The sequence below is a fragment of the Oryctolagus cuniculus genome, chromosome 2, assembly GCF_051225735.1.
Source record: "Oryctolagus cuniculus isolate XC-2025 breed Fujian yellow rabbit chromosome 2, ASM5122573v1, whole genome shotgun sequence".
Taxonomy (NCBI): Eukaryota; Metazoa; Chordata; class Mammalia; order Lagomorpha; family Leporidae; genus Oryctolagus; species Oryctolagus cuniculus.
Genome location: NC_142868.1, coordinates 146,896,207 through 146,918,966, shown reverse-complemented (window position 1 = coordinate 146,918,966; position 22,760 = coordinate 146,896,207). Strand labels below are relative to the sequence as shown.

General features: G+C 41.4%; 1 protein-coding gene across 18 annotated transcripts in view; it reads right to left on the bottom strand.

Annotated features, from left to right (window-relative positions):
- Window positions 1–22,760, bottom strand: part of PUS10 (pseudouridine synthase 10) — an 83,377-nt gene that overhangs the window by 26,846 nt on the left and 33,771 nt on the right. For all 18 annotated transcript variants that reach the window (XM_051838434.3, XM_051838411.3, XM_070069089.2 and 15 more), the window contains 2 exons: window positions 5,565–5,599; window positions 436–547 (listed from right to left, as the gene is read on the bottom strand). In XM_051838434.3, the coding sequence (XP_051694394.1) occupies window positions 436–547; window positions 5,565–5,599 (147 nt within the window). The remainder of the gene's footprint in view (window positions 1–435; window positions 548–5,564; window positions 5,600–22,760) is intronic.

Genomic DNA, 22,760 nt, shown 5'->3' with positions numbered 1-22,760 from the left:
CAGGAGTGTGGATTCTCACTGTAGTCCTGAATAAGTGTGTGTATCTGAAAATGACTGGCCGCAGACAAAGGAAAATCAGCACCGAGTGGACTCTACATTTGCTCAGTTACTTAGATATTGCAACACAGGAATAAACCTTTGCCTCCAAATACAGTATAAGTAAAGGCAGAGATTCATTTTTAACTTTTTAAGGCCATTTAGGGTACACTGCACCTATTACATTCATAAGAGTCTTGGATCACAAAGAAATCTTTGGGGAAAAAAATGAAAGAAAGGATCTAAATTTAACACTGTCAGGAATTGACATTTTAAAGGCTTAAAAATCCTTCACTGAATAAAAGAGACGATTCTTTTGGCTAACCAAAGCTTTACCACATAATGAAATAAAACTGGTAACACTAGAGAATAAAATTAACAAGGCAAATGACTCAATACCTTTCCATCAACAGGAACACCCAGTTCCTCTGAAAACAGGGGATGAGTTATCCATTTGTAAGCTTCTTTTAGCTGAATTATATCATTTCTTTCCAGAGACAAATTCTGCTTTCTGAAGAACATAAAAATTCACTGACATTGAAAGTCCACTTTTTCTCTTAAAGAATTTATGCAATTATTAAAAATTACTGATCAGGTGCCTATGATGTGCTAGACACTGTTCTACATACTAGATAAAAAGCAAACAAAAATTCCTCACCTCATGGACCTCATATATCAAGGAGCTACATTTTAAATGACATGTAAGATACTGGATTTTTCTGAATTGCCAGATCCCAGGAGATAGAATGGTGGGTGAGATGATCATTTATTGCTCAGAAACTATAAAGCTGTGCATTACAATAATCACACCCGTATTATTTCTTTTCTTGTTGAACATTGGGGCTTACCGTTGGGAAATCAATGTAAAAAGCTGTACTTTTTTTTCTACACTTCTGAAGAAGAAATATTCAATTCTAAAGTATCATTGTTCTAAAATGCTCATCAATGTAATATCAGATAAATGTTTGAATAAAAAACTGACATTCTCCCCAAATATACACATGAACCAATAAATACGTTTTGGGAAGTCCCTATTATGAGTTCTAGCTTTAGTTTGTAATCTAAAATTGTGATAGGAAGGAACTAAGGTAAGAAGAAAGAAAAATTATTAAAACTGCTCCACTCTGTTGAGAACACTGAGATACCACTAAACAAACTAACAAGCTTGCATCATTCAAATAATTAAAACTTGAAACCAGACAAATGGCTATTTTCAGGGCAGTTTTTTAAAAAGGGAAGGTTAGGACCAACTTGTAAATCATCCCTTTTAAATGTCTAATTTTCACTGATAGTTACTGTAGGCAATATCCATTACAATTTAATTCTTTAAAATCAAAAAGCACTACAGTCTGCAGGCACAAAACAAAAAGTAATTTAGCTAATGGCTAAATTTAATTGACATTTAAAAAACATAAAAATCACTGTTTCTCTACAATTGAAATTTAGATCTACCCATTCAGGATCCAGTTGAGAATGTAACTAGTTACAGGGAGTGCGCTCATATGCTTTGGAATTGTGGCTTAACCAATGGAATACCAAAGTAAGTCCTACAGCTGACAAATAATCAAATTATTTCTCTACATTCAAGAACTTATTCAGACACTGAGCTTCAAAAACTGCTCCTAATTCTCCATGTATCAGAAACATTTTTGAAATTTTAAAAAACTATCATGGTATTGGACCAACAGTTTAAGTATTTAATGATATTTGCACAAAACAGTATCACAGTTGACAGTAAGTAATAACTATATGAGAATGGATTTTAAAGAATAAAATGTCAAATCAGAAAAACCACATGAATAGAAACTATTTTTAAAATTATTTAAACGTTGGCCGGCACTGCGGCTCACTAGGCTAATCCTCTGCCTGCGGCGCCGGCACCCCAGGATCTAGTTCCGATCGGGGCGCCAGATTCTGTCCCGGTTGCTCCTCTTCCAGTCCAGCTCTCTGCTGTGGCCTGGGAAGGCAGTGGAGGATGGCCCAAGTGCTTGGGCCCTGCACCCGCATGGGAGACCAGGAGGAAGCACCTGGCTCCTGGCTTTGGATTGGCGCAGTGCGCCGGCCGTAGCGGCCATTTGCGGCGTGAACCAGCGGAAAAGAAGACCTTTCTCTGTCTCTCACTGTCTAACTCTGCCTGTCAAAAAAAAAAAAAAAAAAAAAAAAAAAAAAAAAAAAGTCTAAATGCTGGAGACTCCAAAGTGTTGCAGCAAAAGCCAACCCCAAAAATAAGTTAAAATATTGCTCAGTACATATTTCAGAACACTGCTGTTTTAAAACCTTCAGTCTTTGAAAGCTATTTAGAGCACGTGATCTAGTTAAAAAGCTTCAGTTATTTTTTTCCCCTCCAGATTAAAGAATCAGAGGATAGGTTAGCAGACAGCTTGGAAATCTTATCCCTATATATGAGAGTTCTTCAAAAATCTGTGGAAAAACAGAATTAAAAGATATAGTTATTTGGGTGTGTGGGGAGCAACTGGGAGCAACTCGGACTAGACTAAGTTACTGGAATTAAGACTTATTCTATGCATCTGCTTTCCCACAATATGGCGCTGAGAAGGGAAACAGCTTCTACACAGCTGCCTCCAGTTCAACCAATAAACTGTGGGACCTGCTCCTGATTGGAGGAGAGCAGCGTACTCGGCGTGTGGGTAGCAGAGTTGGGATTGGTGGAAGAGGACTATAAAGGAGGAGAGAGACAACATGCACCAGGAACATCTATCTGAAGGAACACCTGAGCAGCCCCCGAGAGAGCCGGCCGGCGGTGTGCCGCTCCCCCGCGGAAGTGGGGAATGTGGCAGGGGGAACCGCCCTTCCACGGAGGTGGAAGGGTCGGTAGCCAACCCGGGAAGAACCAGCAGCAAACCCCGGGGAGGGCCGAGCAGACAGAAGAACAGCGCAGGGTCCTGTGTCGTTCCTCCACGAAGACGGGGAGCGACATAATGGTGCCGTGACTCGGATATGAAGCCTGGGCAGGGTTTAGTGTCGTTCCCCCACGAAGACGGGGAGCGACATAATGGTGCCGTGACTCGGATATGAAGCCTAGGCAGGGCTTAGTGTCGTTCCTCCACGAAGAGGGGGAGCGACATAATGGTGCCGAAACCCGGGAAGAACCAGCAGCAAACCCGGAGAGGGCCGAGCAGACGAAAGAACAGCGCAGGGTCCTGTGTCGTTCCTCCACGAAGAGGGGTAGCGACATAATGGTGCCGTGACTCGGATATGAAGCCTAGGCAGGGTTTAGTGTCGTTCCTCCACGAAGAGGGGGAGCGACAGGGGGCAGAAAATTTTCTAAATCCATGCATAGTGGGGGTTTTTGTTGTTGTTATTATGTATGTGTGTTTTCATTTTATTTGAAAAGCAGAGAGACAGAGACAGAGAGATGTTCCATACACTGGTTCACTCTCCAAATGCCTGCAACAGCCAAGGCTGAACTCAATCCAAGTTTCCCACGTCGGTGGCAGAGATCCAAGTGCTTGAGCCATCATCTGCTGCCTCCCAAACTGCACAGTGCAGGAAGGGGTGTGGAAAATGGAGGCAGGATTCCATGCTAGGCACTGTGATAAGGGACACTGGTGTCCCATGTGCTGGATTAACCTGTGTGCCACAACACCCATCTATCTTCCTTCCTGTCTCCCTTCTTTCCTTTTTCTTTTCCTTTCTTTTCATTCATTCAATTACAGAAAAATACTTCCATCTACTGGTTTGCTCCCCTTAATGCCCATAACAGCTGGGGCTGGGTGAGGCTGAAACAGGAGCCCAGAACTCAGTTGGGATCTTCCATGTGCGTGGCAGGGACTCTTGTACTTGAGCCATCACCTACTGCCTCCCAGGTTGTGAATCAGTAGGAAGCTGGAATTGGAAGCAGAACTGGGACTTGAAGACAGGCACTCCAATATTGGATGCAGATGTCCCAACTGTTGTACCAAATACCTACCTGAAAACTTACTTCTTAATTCCATTGCACAAGAACTTTTTGAAGTACTCTTGTATAAGGCAAAAATATAATACTTAAGATGCCAGGTTTTCAATCCTGAAATTCAAATGTGACTAATAACTTTTAAAATACATTTTAGGGTAAATGTTTTCACAAAGGCCCTTAGTCCATACTCATTAATGTAAATTCAGTTCCCAGGGCCAGCAGGGTGGCAGAGTGGGTTACATGGAGGCTTGTGATGCTGGCATCCCATACCTGAGTGCTGGTTCAAGTCCCAGCTGCTATGCTTCTCAACTAGCTTCCTACTAAGGCTTCTAGGAAGCAGCAGATGATGGTCCAAGTTCTTGAGCCCCTGCCACCCCCATGAGAGAGCTAGATCAAGTTCCTGGCTCCTGGCTGTGGACTGGTCCAGCCCTGGCTGTTGTGGCCATCTGGAGAGTGAACTAGCAGATGGAAAGTCTTTGTCTCTCCCATTCTCTCTGATGCTCTGCCTTCCAAATAAATAAAATTAAATCTGTAGGGGAAAAAAAAAAGGACGCTCTTACTACACTTTCAGATTTCTAAAAACATAGGATCAAATTTTATTGTGCCAGAATCATAAATATTTGAGATGCCTAGATAAATCTCCAAAACCTTTGATAAGTAATTATTACTTTTTAAACAAAACAAAACAAAACAAAAAACTCATGTTAATTTTTCTATAAATCACTTAAAGTATGAGATTATGATATAAAAATGTGTATTTCTCTCTGGGTCCTCTCTCCAGATAACACAGGGAGCCTCCAACAAACCACATAGCCCTTTTCATATTGATACAGACTTTTTAATTTCAAAATTCATGAAGTTCTAGTGAATGAAAAGTTGTTTGCTTTTTTAACTCAGTTGGCAACCAAATCCTGGTCTGAACAGGTGAGGCTATTATCTGTTTATCAAACGTAGTATGAATATTCTTGTTTCATTGCAGAAATATTAAAATGTTTGCCTACACAGCACCACCTCGGACCCTTGAGCACAGGAACATGTAACATATGACAGTTAATGCCATGCTACATTCCTACATTCCAAAAATTCTAGGTTTAAAACACATTTGGTGTTTAAAGGTTTCAGATAAAAGATGGCAAACCTATGTTATCTATGTGATATCTATGTATGAACTCACTGATTTTCTGCCTTAACTAAGATTTTTTTTTATTTTTAGTGGATTAACTAAGACTTTACTTTTTATCTTTCAGAGCACAGTTTTACAATTTAATTTCTAAGACCAGTGTAAAATTAACTCTTTTCAGATAACTTCCCAAATAGTACTCTATTGTGCCTAAAGCGTATAAAATGTTCACATCACATCTATACATGGAAAAGGAATCTGCTTTAAGAGATTACTACACTGCCATGCTAGTAAACTAAACAGTACTGACACCCTAAATTTCTACATTAAGAACTATTTTTCCCCACCAATTTCTCTAGTAGCTGGTGAATTCAGTTTTAAAGAGAGGAGAGTAGGAGCAGCCACAGCAGTAGTCGCAGCAGTCATAGCACTTCAAGAATCAGGCGGCTTGTCTCTAAGTGGCAGTGAGAATTCCCTGCCGAGATTACTTACCCCATTTCCTGTTTTACCAGCAACCATGCAGCATGCTGCAGGCAACGTAGTCACACCCAGAGAGAAAAGAAAAAGGGGGAAATGTTCAGTGAGATGAGGTTCCAGCATCATTACTGAACTACTTACCTAATTTGCTAATCAAACTCCCCTTTTTTGGAGGGGAGTTCGGTTTAGAACTGTAGCAGTAATGTCAGTCTCATTTAAAATCATGAATGAGGTAAGATTTCACTTAGCAATGCTGGCCTGCTGTGGCCTAGGAATTCAACAGGGGTATCCCCCTCCTCCCTACTGATTTTTATTTCTCATGATGAGGATGAGTGTAAGTTTCTTAGCATAGGGAGCTTACATTTTGTCTTAAAACACTGTGTTATTTCATGTGGGGAAAGCCCAAAATGACCAGGCACATAATCTCCAAAACACAGAATTGCAGGCCCATTTTTTGTTTTTGTTTTTTCATCAGTGCTAACACATATTTTCACTCTATCTATTTGATGATATCTATACCTCGATGTTCAAGAGTAAGGTGTAGCAATGTCTGCAACTCACTTGGAAAAACACCAAAAACTAAGATGAAGTGATGAGTGGAAAAAAGGATGGCTGGATATATAAAAAAGCAAGTACAGAAAAACAGTAACGACTGTAGAATCAAAGTGTGTATACCAGTGTTTACTGACAATAATTTCAACTTTTCTAAGCACTGGAAAATTCTCATAGTAAAATTTTAGGAAAAACGTTCTGGAAAGGGTTAATTTTAAAAAACTGAAAGATAAGTTGCTAACGTGAAGATAGCATTCACAATCATGGATGTTATATAATTAAATCTGATTCATGTAAAATGCTTTGCCTGGTAGGTGTGTGACACCAAGATTTCTCAGTTTTTCATTAGACTCCCCTAGCTTTCACTTTAACAAAAGGCAAATGCCATGTCCTGCACCGTGGTATGTGGCATCCGGTGAACATAACAGGAACATACCATATAAATCAGTAACATCCCGTAAATAGCTCCTGTCTCTACATGTCACAAAATTGGCCATCATTATCACCCACATACCTTCAAAACAATACATGTATACGTTGCGGTTCATACATAGAGCCATGTCCTTTTAAATAAATGGGAATTCCTTCAAATGACAAGCAGGATGCTACAAACTTGTAAAGACTATAATCATTCAGGAACGTTAGGTACACTAATATATTCAGACTTGAGCCAAGTAGAAAAACTAATCACCAGGTAGGTAAGACCTGGTCCCAGTGCCTGAATGTCTTGGCAGTACCTCCCAATTTGTTGGGTTGTTAACTTAGAGCACTCAATCTAATATCATTTAAAGTACTACCATCTTCCCTCTCAGGTATTCAAGCTCTGTTTCAAACTGTTTGGGTACAGTATAGTACACAAATTACTAGGAATCAGAAAACCTGACTTTAGGCTTTCTGTATTTCCTACGACTTCATTTCCTAATGTGTAAAACAGGAGAATTGAACTAAGATGATGGTAATCTTAACTTTTCTGAATGGTTGGAAGTGATCATTAGTAGGCATTAATTAGTATACAATGTTCTAATTATAGGACTTTGAAATTACAGAAAAAAATGAATAATGGCTGCTTAAAAATGAAACCTTATAGTCAATGTTGTCCCACCCTTCCTTCAGGCTCCTACTTTAAGAGATCAAAAAACAGTAATGACCTTATCTATATAGGTATTAACATGGTCATCCATCCATGTCTGTGGGGAACTGGTTCCAGGCCCTCTCCACTCCCCTGCGTGTAGATACCAAAATCAACAAACACTCAAGTGCCTTATATAAAATGGCATAGTGTTTGCATATAATGTATGCACATCCTCACCCCCCCCCCTTTTTTTTTTTGAGAAACAGAGAGGGAAAGAGAGCTCCCATCCACTGGTGCACTCCCCAGATACTCTTACCAGCTAGCCAGGAGCCAAGAACCCAATCCATGTCTCTCATGTGAGTGGCAGGAACTCCAGTACTTGAGCCATCACCACTATCTCTCAGGGTTTGCATTAGCAGAGTCAGGAACCAGAGCCAAACATCAAACCCAGTATTCTGATTTGGCATACAGATGTCTTTGCTGTCTGAACCACTAAAGACCTGCCCCCTCCCATATACTTTAAATCATCTCTAGATTACTTATAATACCTAATACAATGTCAATTCTATATAAATAGCAGTTATGCTATACTGTTAATGAATGGCAACAAAGAAAGTCTGTACATGTTTAGTACACAATTTTTTTTTTCAAATATTTTTGCTTAGTAGTTGACTGAGTCTGCAGATAAAGAACTGAGTGTACTTCCCACGGATGGACATGAAATGGAAGATTTCATGAAAATGTGTATACAGAACCAAGTAACTAACGTTCCTGTCATGTACTTGGTAAATGGTACCTGTTGTTGCTGAATTGAAACCGTATATATAATTTGCAAATAATAAAATTCAAATTTATCCCTTAAACGATTTATAGGACTTGGTCCCATTTCCTCATATCCCCAAACTGCTCTGCTATAGGTAGTTCTTGAACCTTTCTCATCCACGAGATCTGAGCTATAGAGAACCATCTGTTTCTTCTTGAAGGGTCCTCAGACTCTTCTGTCCTTTTCTGTCATTTTTCGTCTCTTTTTGAGGCAGACTCTGTTCACTATGGTCACTTGCAGGTGATGCAATCAAATATGCAATGCATTCTACCATCCTCTGCTTACAAAGCAGGGTGGAACTGGAGGTTACCAGGGGAAACCAGAGAACCATGTGTAACATGTGAAATTCAATCAACTGTCTTCCGTACCTGAGACTTGCTAAAGGGTTTTTCCTTCCTAATTCCTGGCAGGTTCCCTGTGCAAGCAAACCAGCAGGTTGGACAGAACTAATCACACAGCAGGGGCCAGAAGGCTGAATCCCAGAGAACTCAGTAGTGCTCAATTATTCAATTTTTACCACATGTTAATAAGGCCCTGGACCTGCTACTGCCAAGGAAAAAGAAGTACATTTCTCCCTTTTAGGTCACCAGGATAATTTTAATAAATGTTCTGCTCCTTAGTCAGTGAGAAAAAAAAATGTTCTCTAGAGTAAGCAATTAAATTCTTCCTCCCCAATAGAACCAAATGGCATTAAAGTTATCAACTTTAATCAAATTTGATACCAGAGGCAGTGTGTCACCTCCTGAAAATTCTGGAACCACACAATTTAATCCTGGGCTCTTTATTCAAGAATTCCAAGCTAGTCCTAAATAGGGCAGTTGAATACCTGCTGGCTGAAGTGCTGTATACTCCGGTAACACACACACCCCACAGACAAGGTCTGTGCCTAGGAATGGCTCTTGAGCTTTTGAGTTCTGAGCTGGAAGTTCATGTAACACCAAACAACGAGTGGGTGAACATGCGGCCAGGGATTAAGACTGCTTCAAGCAAAGGCAGCAGGAAGGACAGAGAGAAAGGCATTATAAAGATCATACTGGGGGCCGGTGCCGCGGCTCACTAGGCTAATCCTCCGCCTTGTGGCGCCGGCACACTAGGTTCTAGTCCCGGTCGGGGCACCGGATTCTGTCCCAGTTGCCCCTCTTCCAGGCCAGCTCTCTGCTGTGGCCCGGGAAGGCAGTGGAGGATGGCCCAAGTGCTTGGGCCCTGCACCCCATGGGAGACCAGGAGAAGTACCTGGCTCCTGCCATCGGATCAGCGCAGCGCGCAGGCCGCAGCGGCCATTGGAGGGTGAACCAACGGCAAAAGGAAGACCTTTCTCTCTGTCTCTCTCTCTGTCCACTCTGCCTGTCAAAAAAAATCATACTGGGAACTACGATTCACTCGAGTTGGAGCTCAGGGTATGTGTGTGTGTGTGTCTGCGTGAGTGTATCAATGACAGTAGGGGTTCGATGATTACAGACTAAACTAGAAGGATTAGAAGGTTTTGAGTGCCAAACTAGGACATGAACCCAAAGATGGAAGCCACACTGATGTATATACCAAGTCCCACAGTCGCACGGAGAAGAGCCATTTGATCTTTGGACCTTCTATAGTTCCTCAAGTCACAATATAACTGCTATTTTCATGCTAGTGTTTTTCTTATGTGGTAGGTAAAAAGGAAAACATTCCTTTATCAGGAAAATATAGTGTGAAAAAGCTATATGTTCCAGAAAGGTGAGATAACGTGCCCAGATCACTTTTCTCCTTTTGTTGCCTATCCGGTCCTTACAGACAGCTAAGTGTGTCATTCTTGATAGAGAGAAAGAAACACTAGGCGGCCATAGCAGGCTATGCTTCCAAATATTTTGCAACTGCTTGCAAGGTGGTTTATCTCTTGGTTCCTCAACCAAATATAAAGGAATTCAACACTTCATTATTTGGGCATACCTACTATGTGGTGAGTGCAAGCAAAGTGAAGGCCAGTCTCTACTCATGAGCAAAGCATGAACTAAGAAAGAAAAAAGATACTTCAAATAACAATAAACAGTAGTAGTATTACTAATAACATCAGTGAAAATAATTAATAGAGGTTGTGCCAGGGATATGCTGACCTGATCTTGTCAGTCTTGCCGCAGAAGTGACAACTAATCTGACCTTTGAAGCATCAGTTACTTAGAAGCAGAGGTCGGACAGTGCTAGGAGGACCCCACGAGCTGGCGAATGCAAAGGAGGAAGCAGCACACCCACACTAAGGGGTGTGGATTTTATACTTAGGGCACAAACGGGTTATCAGCAATGGAATGGTGTGGTCACAGTTCTCTTCAGGAATCCTTACTCTGTCCTCAGTGTGAGTTAGCAGAAGAAGGAACTAAGGAAAACAAAGGCATTTGATAAACTACAGCAGTAATTCAAACAAGAAATAAAAGAGAATGGCAGGGCTGGTGAGTGGGGGCAGCAATCCTACGAGACAAGGACACAGACTGGCAGTGATGTTGAGCTGCCAAATAACCATCAATGCTCTTCAAACTCTAAAGTCTTCTGAATGCTTCACAGCTCTTGGACTCATATATAGACTTGTACCAACAGACTTGTGCCAATAGGGAAAAGACAGTAGTCGCCTGAGCAGCTGGAGGCATTAGCAGCACCCCCTGCTGCCAACTCTTCACCCAACATCCACATACGTTCAAGTGTGTTTTTCTGGTACACAAGTAGCCCGTTGGGAACTGGGCTCATTAAGGAGATTAGTCAACAAGAGACACTCCTCTTCCTGCTTCCCGCCCAGGGCAACTGCCTAAGATTTCTTCCTTCTCCTCCTCTGCATCCCCCGGCCTGCTCTAACTGCAGCACCTGCCCCAGCAGGCCCTGCTCCTTGCCTCCTGTCTCAGGCATGGTGGCAGAAAGAGGAAGGGAAGAGAGGAAGGGCAAAGACTCTCCCAGAATCACTGCTTGACCCTACCACTTAGCTGAAGTGAAGACTCCCCCACCACCATCTCTCACCCATCCCACCTCCTCGCTTAGCTTCATTCTCCTCTTTTCCCCAGAGCCTCTCACTTCAACCCCCTGCTGAAATGGCTGCAACACGCTGAATGCGGGTATCGCCTCCGATGAATGAAACTTACGGCTGCCATGTTTAAAAGCCCACCAGAATCCCTACAGGGTTGAGAAAAAAGAAAATGGAGACATAAGAAGAGACCTTTTTATTCTCCGATTCCCCACTACCTTGGCAATAAAAGCCTTTAGATGGTGTTAAGAATGGTGACCATTTTTATTTGGGACAAGGCAAGACAGGAAAAGCAAAGCCAGACCAGGAAAGAGCATGAATCTGCACAGCCAAATGCGGTCCTACAGCCCCATTGGCCCAGTCCCAGAACGGCTACTTCTAAGCTGGGCATTTTAAGGAGAATTTCCACTTCATCTTCCAACAGTGTAAATGCTGTTGTTTGCTCAGCTCTGAAGGACCTGAAGAACCTGACAGAGATATTCACAACAGAAAATTCTGCAAGCGGGTGGGGTGGGAGTCCAGGTAGGGAAGGACAGACAGCTACAAAGACAGACACAGATCAGTCTTGTCCTTTAACGTCATGGGATACTGAGAGAAGTTGGCAACTGAATTTCAGGTAACTCAAGAGTTAACAACATCAGGAAGCAAAACCATCTTAACAAACATCTGTTGGCGACTGGGTGTGTCTGAGAAGTGAAAATACATTTCCTCCTCAGATCTGATTTCAGAGACCCAGCATGGCCACCCACAGACTTCGCAGGGTCTGGTATCTGAATTCCTGTCTTGGGCACAATGTGGGTTCCAAGAAATCCAGCACAACTGTCAGAAGATGAGGCTGGCTTGTGACAGCTACTTCCCTGGGGAAGCCTTTCCACGCTGCCTGCCTGAGGCTAGAACTCCACGCCTTTCATCCAGGCCTGTCGTCAGAAGCCCACTGTTCCCTCATCTAAACCACACCTGCTAACTGGGCCTGTGGACCAAATCAGCCACAAGGAGAGCCTAAAGCACTACGTAAGCCAGTGTTTCCAGGTGGCAGTTGTGCCCATAAGCACATATGAACAGACACACAACCAATAAGTGAAGACAAAGATTTGTACCATTTGTAGGTATACATACAGATAACACAGGTGCACAGCAGAATATCCCATTCAAAGAAGATTTAAAGAATTATAGCAGGGGCCGGCGCTGTGGTGTAGCAGGTAAAGCCGCCGCCTTCAGTGCCACCAGCCTGTATGGGCCCCAGTTTGAGTCCTGGCTGCTCCACTTCCGATCCAGCTCTCTTCTATGGCCTGGGATAGCAGTAGAAGATGGCCTAAGTCTTTGGGCCTCTGCACCTATGTGGGAGACCCGGAAGCTCCTGGCTCCTGGCTTTGGATCAGCACAACTCTGGCCATTGTGGCCAACTGGGGAGTGAATCAGTGGATGGAAGACCTCTCTCTCTCTTTCTCTCTCTTTCTGCCTCTCCTTCTCTCTGTGTGTAACTCTGCCTTTCAAATAAATATTTTTTTTAAAAAAGAATTATAGTAGTACATATACCTTCAAAATAATTAAATTGTTCTATCTAGTTTGATTAAAGGAATTTCCACATTCTTTTTTTAAGATTTTATTTATTTATTTGTGAGGCAGAGCTAGAGAGAGAGGGAGAGACAAATAAAAAGGGTTCCCAATTTGCTCCCCAAATGGGCACAACTGCTGGAATGGAGCCGATCTGAAGCCAGGAGCCAGAAGCTTCTTCCAGGTACCAAGCGCTGCTTTCCCAGGCTATAAGCAGAGAGCTGGATCAGAGGAGGAGCAGCCAGGACACAAAGCACCGCTCATACGGGATGCCGGTGCCACAGGCGAAGTCTTAGCCTACTACACTGTGGAGCCAGCCCCTGAATTTCCACATTCTTAAAAAACTTTGAGGACTCCAAATAGGTTTGTTTATGTTGGTTATATCTATCAGCATGAGCCATATTAGTAATCAAGCTATGAATTTAAAAAATATTAATTCATTTGAAATTAACAAAGTAATAAATCTCTTACATATTAGCATAAATTTGTTTTTAAAATGTATTTTCAGTCATTTGGCCTAGCAGGTGAAACATTCACATCCCACATTAGAGCACCAAGGTTCAATTCCCAGCTCCTGACTACAGTTTCCTCTAATGCTAATGCAGATCTCGGGAGGTGACAATGATGCTTCAAGTAACCAGGTTCCTGCCACACATGAGAGAGACGTGGACTGAGTTCCTGGCTCCTGTCTTTGGCCCCAGTCCAGGGCTGTTGCAGGCATTTGGGGACAAAGCACTGGATGTAAGCTCTTCTTTTTTCTCTTTTAAGTAAGTAATGTTTTCAAGTAAAGTAATTTTAGTCAGAAGCGTGACATGTGGTACATTTTTGCAAATCTCTTTAACATGTCTTAATAGAAGATAGATTTTCTTAACTGCTTTACATTCAGTTTGCTGTAATAGTATATATCATATAAGCTCTGGAAAACTCCACCGAAAGCTCTTTGGAGGATGAGGACAAAAACAGTAAATTATTATAAAAATATTTCTAACCCTATGTACCTCTCATGGATGCCGGCGCCGCAGGTGGAGGATTAACCAAGTGAGCCACGGCGCTGGCCCTGTGGCTGCTCCATTTTTGATCCAGCTCTCTGCTATGGCCTGGGAAAGCAGTGGAAGATGGGCCAAGTCGTTGGGCCCCTGCACTTGCGTGGAAGACCCCAAAGAAGCTTCTGGCTCCTGGCTTCAGATCAGCAAAGCTTCGGCCAATTGGGGAGTGAACCATCAGATGGAAGACCTCTCTCACTCTGCCTCTCCTCTCTCTGTGCAACTCTGACTTTCAAATAAATAAATAAATCTTTAAAAAAAAAGAGAGAGAGCGAGAAAACTACCAAGCTAGATGAAACAAGACAACCTTGAAGGAAAATAAGTGCAATTAATTAATATTTAATTAGTTAAAATTTGACTCAGGAAGAGGGAGAGGGAAGGCTGAACCTGGGGCCGGCATGTGGCACCGTGGGTTAAGCCACTGTTTGGGACATTTGCTTCCCATTATCAGAGTGTGGGTTTGAGACCCAGCTGCTATACTTCCTATCCAGCTTCCTGCTTATGTGTCCTGGCGGGCAACAGATGGTGGCTCACGTGCTTGGGTCCATGCCACCCATGGAGGAGATATGCATGGAGTACCTGGCTGCTGGCTTCTCTCTCTTTCTCTCACTCACTCTGCTTCCCAAGTAGATGAAAATAAATAAACAAACATTAAATCGAGTTAGACCAATAATCCTCTTAGAAGAAACTGAAAAACAATAAAGACCTACTCTAGCCATCCTCTAAAATGGTTTTATATGTAAATTCTACCAAAATTGCAAAGAATAGAAACAGATTGTTCCTTTGTTGTTAAAATTTTCTAGGCACAAGACAGAAACCTATTCTAGAAGGCTTACCTAATATGCATTCATTACATAATTTAGTACTCAAACCAAACATATGTATTTAAATATCTTAACTAAGATATGTTACATTTTTACTAAGATAAACAAAATTTTAAAAATTTAAATTTTATTAAGATAAACAAAATTTGAAAATTTAAACTTTATTTCAGGGGTCGGCACTGTGGTGTAGCGGGTAAAGCCACTGCCTGCAGTGCTGGCATCCAGTATGGGCTCCGGTTCTAGTCCCGGCTGCCCCTCTTCCAATCCAGCTCCCTGCTGTGGCCTGGGAAAGCAGTGGAGGATGGCCCAAGTCCCTGAGCTCCTGCACCCACATAGGAGACCCAGAAGCTCCTCGCTCCTGGCTTTGGATTAATGCAGCTCTAGGCACTGCAGCCAATTGGGAAGTGAACCAGCAGATAGAAGACCTCTTCCTCTCTCTCTCTCTGACTCTCCTTCTCTCTGTGTAACTCTTTCAAATAAATAAATAAATAAATAAATCTATAAAAATAAAAATAAAAAGCTTTATTTCAGGAAAAAAAGTTCAACACAAGGAAATCACTAACTTGACTACAAATAATTCAAAAGAATATCATTATTGAACATATCCATTTCTGATCTAAAAACCATTAAGCTTGGAATAGAAATAAATTTTCTTAAATAGAAAAAGGATATATATTAGAAAAAAGTTAACAATATACTGAGTGTTTAGTTATTGGCATACATATAAAGAGTTAAAACCACAAAATTACTAATTGTAAATAAGGTAATCACATGACTAGAAAATCAACAGAAGACCCAGAGAAACATCAACACACACACACACACACAAACACATTAATTTCCTAATAACCAAAAAAAAATCCCCCTCAAATTTCCTCTTCCACCTCTCTCTCCTCTGCCCCTCCCTCTTCGTCATTCTGCCATTCAAATAAATCATAAAAAAAAAACCCAACCTGTAAAACCAGAGTGGGCATTTGACTTAGCAGTTGAGACACTTGTTAAGACACCTGTATTCCGTATCAGAGTGCCTGAGTTTGATACCTACCTTTAAGCTCCTGACTCTTGCTTCCTGCTAATGCACACCTTGGGAGGCTGTAGAGACAACTAAAATAACTGAGTTCCTGCCATCCAAGTGGGACACCTGGACTGAGTTCCCAGCTCCTAGCTTCAGCACCCTCCACCCCCACCCCTGCCTCCACTGGCAGCATTTGAGGAAATGAATCAAAAAATGGTAGCTCATTCTCGCTCGCTCGCTCTCCCTTCTACAAGCCAGGAAAACACATTTTTTTAAAAGTTAAAAAGCTATGAATCACTTGAAAGATCTTAAAAAAATAATTTTTTAAAATGAAGAGAACTTTTTTCCTAGATGAAATGTCCCTCCCAAATTAGAAATATGTGTTTGTTGAATGACAATAAATGTAATGAGAAATAGCAGGCTGAAAGGAATAAAATAGAGGTTAATAACCATTACAACCAAGAAGCTCTTACTACTCAACTTTTAAATTTTTTTAAAAAATTATATATTTGAAAAGCAGAGCAAAACAGACTAATAGAGTCTGGCATTGTGGCACAGCAGTTTAAGCTGCTGCTTGCAATGCCAGCATCCCATATCAAAGTGCCATGTCCCATACTGGAAATGCTTGGATTTGACTCATGGCTCCCCCTCCTGACTCCAACTTCCTGCTAATGCAGACCCTGAGAGGCAGCAGTGATGGCTCAAGTCGTTGGGCTCCTGCCACCTACAAGAAAGACATGAATTGATTTGTCAGCTTCCAGTACTAGCCCTGGTCCAGCCCAAGTCGTTGTCAGCATTTGGGGAGTGAACCAGTGGATGAGAACTCTGTCAGTCTCTCACTGCCTCTCTCAAAAAATAATTTAAAAGTTGGATCAGGTGTTTTGCCTACAGTTAGGACACCTATGCTTCACATCAGTCTCTTGGTTCAGAGAGCGAGCGAGCGGGAGCTCCCATCCACTGGCTCACCCACAAATGTCCACAGAGGCTGGGGGTACCAAGGCCAGTAGCAAGGAATTCAAGCATTTGAGCCATCACTGCTGCCTCCCAGGATCTACATCAGCAGGAGCTGGGAACTGAACCAAGACACGCCTCTTTTCTTTCTTTCTTTCGATTTGAAAGTCAGAGGGAATGATGAGAGTGAGAGTGAGAGTGAGAGTGAGAGAGAGAGAGAGAGAGAGAGAGAGAGAGAGAATCACTCCACTCCCCAAATGACCTCAATGGCCTGGGCTGGGCTGGGCCAGGCTGAAGCCAGGAGCTTCCTCTGGGTCTCCATGTGGGGACAGGGGCCCAAGTACTTGGCCATCATCTGCTGCTTTCCCAGACACATTAGCAGGGAGCTTGAGCCAAGTGGACAGCCAGGACTTGAACCAGCACCCTTATGGCAGTTTAAACCTGCTGCGCCACAGTGCCAGCCCTTGAACCAAAACACTCTGATGTGGGCACAGGCATCCTAACTGTAGGCAAAACACCTGATCCAACTTTTAATTTTTTTTTCCAGTATGGGACATGGCATCTTAAGCAGCATCTTAAACTGTTTGGTTAAACACCCTTAATTTTATCTTTTGTTTCTTTGTATTTATTTTCTTCTACTTGAAAAGCAGAGCAAGGGGGCTGGAGGTATCTTGCATTTGCTAGTTTACTCCCTATATGCCTGTGACAGTCAGGCAGAAGCCAGGAGCCCAAAACTCCATCTGGGTCTCCCATGTGGGTGGCAGGGGACCAAGAAATTCAACCATCATCTGTTGCCTCCTAGGGTGCATTAGTAGGATGCTGGATCAGAAGGCGAGTAGCTGGAGGCTCAATCCAGCACTCTGGATGTGATGTGGAGTTAAGCTGTGGCTTAACTCACTATGCCACAAGGCATATCCCATCATTCCTAATTAAAAAAAAAAAAAGATAAAAAGAAACTCAAATGGTTTCTAAACATAAAAAGATGTGAAATTTCACGGGAAAATCAAGTAAGCACAAATTAAAACAAATTTTGCATTTAGGTTAGAAAATATTGAAGAGTATGGTAATTCCCCACTTTGGTAAAGCTGGAGGTTGTAGTATACTTGTGAACCAGTACTATCTCTTAGAAGGGAAATTTGGAAATATCTACCACAATTTCAATCCAGCATTTCCAGTTCTAAGGACTTACTGGACAAAAATATAGATATACTAGACTCTAGATACAAGAATCTTCACTGCAAATTTCATTTTTATAATTAAAACTGAAGGTGATGACTACTCATCAGTTGGTTAACTGGGAAATTTAACCAACTGATTTGGGAAATTCTTATTTAACCATATGTGAGCTCTGTAAACTCTAACATTGAAGAGTGTCTACCATGGGTTGTTCCAAGAAGAGAAAGCATTACAACACACAAACTCAAATCACGTATGGTACATGTATGTGTTTATACAGCAAATGGTCTATAAAAAGATATATCAAAGTGTTTCTCCAGAAACATTTAGCAAAGAGGAAGAGAAAGAGATTAATTTTAACTGTACACACTTCTCAGTTGGCTTTTTCAATAAGTATGTTCTACTTTTGTAATTTAAAAAAATGCAAATGTAATCTGGTGAATCTTTTTAAGAAGCTAACAATTATTTTATTAACTTATAACCAATCATCTACATTCTTTTGTGTAAGTTTGCTAAAACGAATCACACCTCAATTTACTACTAAGAAGTTAAAAGTAATAACAATTTTGTTTGTATACTAATTAGAAGAATTCTAACTTAAAGATACCTAATAGGTTGATACTCATTATTTGACTTTTAGTAATGAAAAGAAGAGAATGGTATAAAACAATTTCTATCTCGGGCTAAGAATGTTTACCTTTGAAAGATTTATAGACTTTTTGAAATGTAGTATTTCTATGAGGAATTCGTGCTAAACATAGTATTTCTTGCTCTTCCTCTTTATTTCTCAATGCCTGTTTGGATAGGGCCCCATCTCTTGAGTTTACTATAGAGAATGCCTGCAATCAAGTGTTCACAGTATCAGAACATCTGTTATGGGAGAGAACTCAGACTTTCACAGTAAAAGTGTTATTTGTACATTTGCATCAGGGAAATCTAAAGAAAATGCATTAAGAGGACTCACTAATTCAGAATGTTATGTTTGGAATAACAGTCTGGGGAAATTTAGCTTTATTTAGAAAATGCTTTCTTCATAGACAAGGTTGATTAATAACACAAACCAAATTTTCAGGACCAATGCTTTAAATGTATAAGAAAACAGTTTTAAGGGACTCTCAAGTACATTTAAAAAGATCATATAATTAACATACTAATTACAAGTTCATTTATCTATTCATTAAAAGATATCTCCAAGGATCCTTTAAGTTGAAATTTCAATGGACTATGTTGACCTAGTTTAAGTTACTGCACGCATTTGAATGTAAGAAAATTCTACCTGTTTGAAAACACTCTATTATTTTCATCTACTCAAAGAGAATATTTTTCCATTTTTTTAAAATGTAAATCTAATTCCCCATAAAGGTAACAGCTAACTCTGGAATCAGTGCAATGATACAATGAATGCTTTGTTAACTATAAAATTTATACAAAATTCCCCATATATCAGGATCTCATTTTTAAAGAAAGATATTTCTCCAAATTGGTGAATTTGTGAAAACTGAATTATAAGCCAGGCTATTGATTTGAGTCTTTCTAAAGTTATTAGAGCAATACACTAAAAACTTCAAACCAAACCTTTCCAATATAAACTTCTGTGATGTGTTTAGGGTTAGCATGCCTGCCACTCTCTTTTCTTTCCATATACCTAGCTAAATAGTATCAGACCAGAATGAGAAGGAGGACATAACGTATCCTAGAAACCAGATGGGATTCTAAGACAAAGAACAGGATTGTGGTGGGCATTTGGCGCAACTGTTAAGACCCTGTTCCTGGCACATCAGGTTAGGCTGCTAACACGCCATCCCATATGGAGTGTGAGTTCAAGTCCTAGCTACTCTACTTCCTATCCAGTTCCCTGCTAATGTGTCTGGGAAATGGCCCAAGTACTTGGGACCCTGCCACCCAGGAGGAAGACCTGGACGGATGTCCAGGCTCTTGGCCTTGGCCTGGCCTAAACCGCCCACCACAGCCATTTGGGGAATGAACCAGCTGATAGAAGATCTCTTTCTCTGTTTTTATCTCTGTCTTTCTCTATCTCTGCCTTTCAAATAGATAAAAATTAAATCTAAAAAAATTTTATAAAAGAACCTGGATCCAAGTTCTCTTCTTACTTAACAGAAGTAATTTGGAGCAAATTAAGTGCCCTTCTCATGCTTGCTTCCTCGTCTATCAAACACGGAGACTGAGGTTTCTTTTATAATTGGAAGGTGAAATGAGACACCCTCTTTTTTAGTAATTTAAAAAATAAATTACAATGCTTTTTAAAGCACATTAAATAAAAAAGGGGATTTCCTCAACCCTGGCCCCTTCCAAACTTTCAGTTCTGGTTTTAGTGTAAAACTTTAAGGAAGGTGATATTTATTAAATTTTGTCATGCATCTGAGAATGGAACAGCATCTGCAGTGGGTCAGTTTCTAGCCATGAATGTTGGTCAACAGGTGTACAAGACATAAGGGCAAATGACCAAGACAGTTCTAACCACAAACCCAACAATGAAGTACAGTAAGACACTGAGGAGAGGAGGAAGGGACCTTAAATCTGTCCTGTCTAAATCCTGCCAGTAACTTCATTAGAAGGAAGCAAAGCGGACGAGGAAATGCGGATAGAAAATGAGAAAGAAGAAAAGAATGACAGATTCCTAAGAACAACATGGTGGAGCCTTGTCTAAAGGCAAGGTCTAGTGACAGAGGTTTGTTGGGGAAATTTTAAGCAAATTTCTGGAGAATGGTAATGTGAAGAGTTGTTCACAGATCAATACTATTTTTGTGTTTTGTGATATAAATATAGAAGATAGTAACCAGAGGGAAAAAGGCTTAGGCTCATGAGCTACCAAAACTGATTACTGGGAGGCATTTGGCTAAGCAGTTTTAAGCTGCCAGATGGGACGCCTTTGTCCCACATCAGAGGACTAGCGTCTGATTCCTGGCCCTGGCTCCTCATTCCAGTTTCCTGGTAAGTCAGATCTTGGGAGGCACGAGTGATTGAGTTCCCCACGACCAGGTATGTTATCATCTTTGTGCCCAGTTTACTCAGTGAGGAAATACTGCTGCCCGTAATTGTGGCCTATGCCCCCCAATCAAAAGGCTCTCATTTTACTGTCTCTGGAAAGAAAAACTTCCGTCTTTTCCTCTAGGGTTAGAGAGGGGCATTCTCCAGGCAGGCTCGTCGAGTGAAGTTCACCAATTTCCTTACTGCCCTCATACTCCCAGAATTCCTTGGTACTGTTTATTCCTTAAACTTTTGCTGACTGTGGAGTTTGTTTCCCCTTGAGTTTCAAATTTTTGGAAGTCTGCTAAGTCCTTTGCAACTCATGTATCTTCTTTCCAGCTTCCAAAAAGTTACTCCTCTCCACTTCTTACTGTCCACATCCTGGTGGATTGGTGCCCTTGAAACAAATTTCTTCACTGTTTTAAGAGGTTTCACAAAACTATTTCCCTGAATTTGATCTTCCTTCCTTACCAAGAAGTCCAAATGTATTTGCTTAAAGAGATAATTTTTTGTTCTTGTCTTATTTTAATTTTTATTATAATTGTATTATTTTATTTACTGTGTTAAACATATCACCAATACTAAAATGTATGATCTCCTTTTTTTATATTATGTTGACCAGATTTATTGATATATAATTCACATACTATGCACCTGACCCGTTTAAAATCTTCCAGTCAGTGGTTGTTGGTATATTTACAGACATGTATAACCATTACCACATTCAATTTTAGAACATTTTCACCACTTTAAAAAAGAAACTCTCTACCCTTTAAGTATTTCCTATTCCTCCAGTCCAAAAAAAAAAAAAAACCACTGATCTACTTTCTGTCTTGTTTCTTTTACCTTTGGGGTTAAGAATACTTTCTTGCACTATAACAAACCTAATGGAAATCTTCCAGTGTAGTTTTTATTTTATAAACTAGTTCCAGGAAGAATATGAAGAGGAAATATGTTTAAGAATATAGTAGAGTTTATATTCTTTTTGGCAAATAATAATAGAATTCACACCCAATACTGAACTTCAGAATGTTTGTAGATTTTAAGCTTATGTAATGATGGAGTGAAGGTAGAAAAAAAATCGGTATCAATTAGGTTCATAAGTGTATTTAGTAATCAATTAAAAAAAAATTTTAAAGACAGAGTAAGGCAAAGAGAGAGAGAAAGAGCGCATTCCTGGGGGCTGGTGCCATGGCGTAGTGGGTTAAATCACTGTCTGTGGTGCCAGCATCCCATGTGGGCACCGGTTCAAATCCTGGCTGCTCCACTTTCAATCCAGCTCCCTGCTACTGTGCCTGGGAAAGTGGCGAAGATTCTTTTTTTTATTTTTTATTTATTTTTAAAAAAAATTTTTTTGACAGGCAGAGTGGACAGTAAGAGAGAGAGACAGAGAGAAAGGTCTTCCTTTTGCCGTTGGTTCACCCTCCAATGGCCACCGCGGCCGGCACGCTGTGGCCGGCGCATCGCGCTGATCTGATGGCAGGAGCCAGGTGCTTCTCCTGGTCTCCCATGGGGTGCAGGGCCCAAGCACTTGGGCCATCTTCCACTGCACTCCTGGGCCATAGCAGAGAGCTGGCCTGGAAGAGAGGCAGAATCCGGCGCCCCGACCCGGACTAGAACCCGGGGTGCCAGCGCCACAGGTGGAGGATTAGCCTATTGAGCCGCGGCGCCGGCCAGCAGCCAAGATTCTAATGAGCATCTTAGGAGGCAGCAATACTTGGATCCCTGTCACCCATGTGGGAGACCCAGATTGAGGTCTGAGCTCCTGGCTTCAGGCTGGACCTGCTACAATTATTATGGGCATTTGTGGAGTAAACGATGCTTCAAATAAAATTTTAAAAAGTAATTTTTTAAACATATGGGGGTCAGTGTTGTGGTGTAACAGGTTAAGCCACTACCTACAATGCTGGCATCTCATTTGGGCACCAGTTCAAGTCCCCGCTGCTCCACTTCCAATCCAGCTCCCTACTAACGTACCTGGGAAGGCAGCAGAAGATGGCCCAAAATCTTGGTCCCTGTACCCACCTGGAAGACCCAGATAAAGCTCCTTGGCTCCCAACTGCAGCCTGGCCCAGTCCCAGTCTTCCTCTCTCTCTGTTATTCAAATAAAACAAATCTTAAAAAAAAAAAAAAAAAAAAAGGGCTCGGTGTGGTGGCACAGTGGGTAAAGCACTGTGATGGATCCCATGTTGAGTGCCAATTCCAATCCCAGCTGCTCTGCTTCTGATTGAGC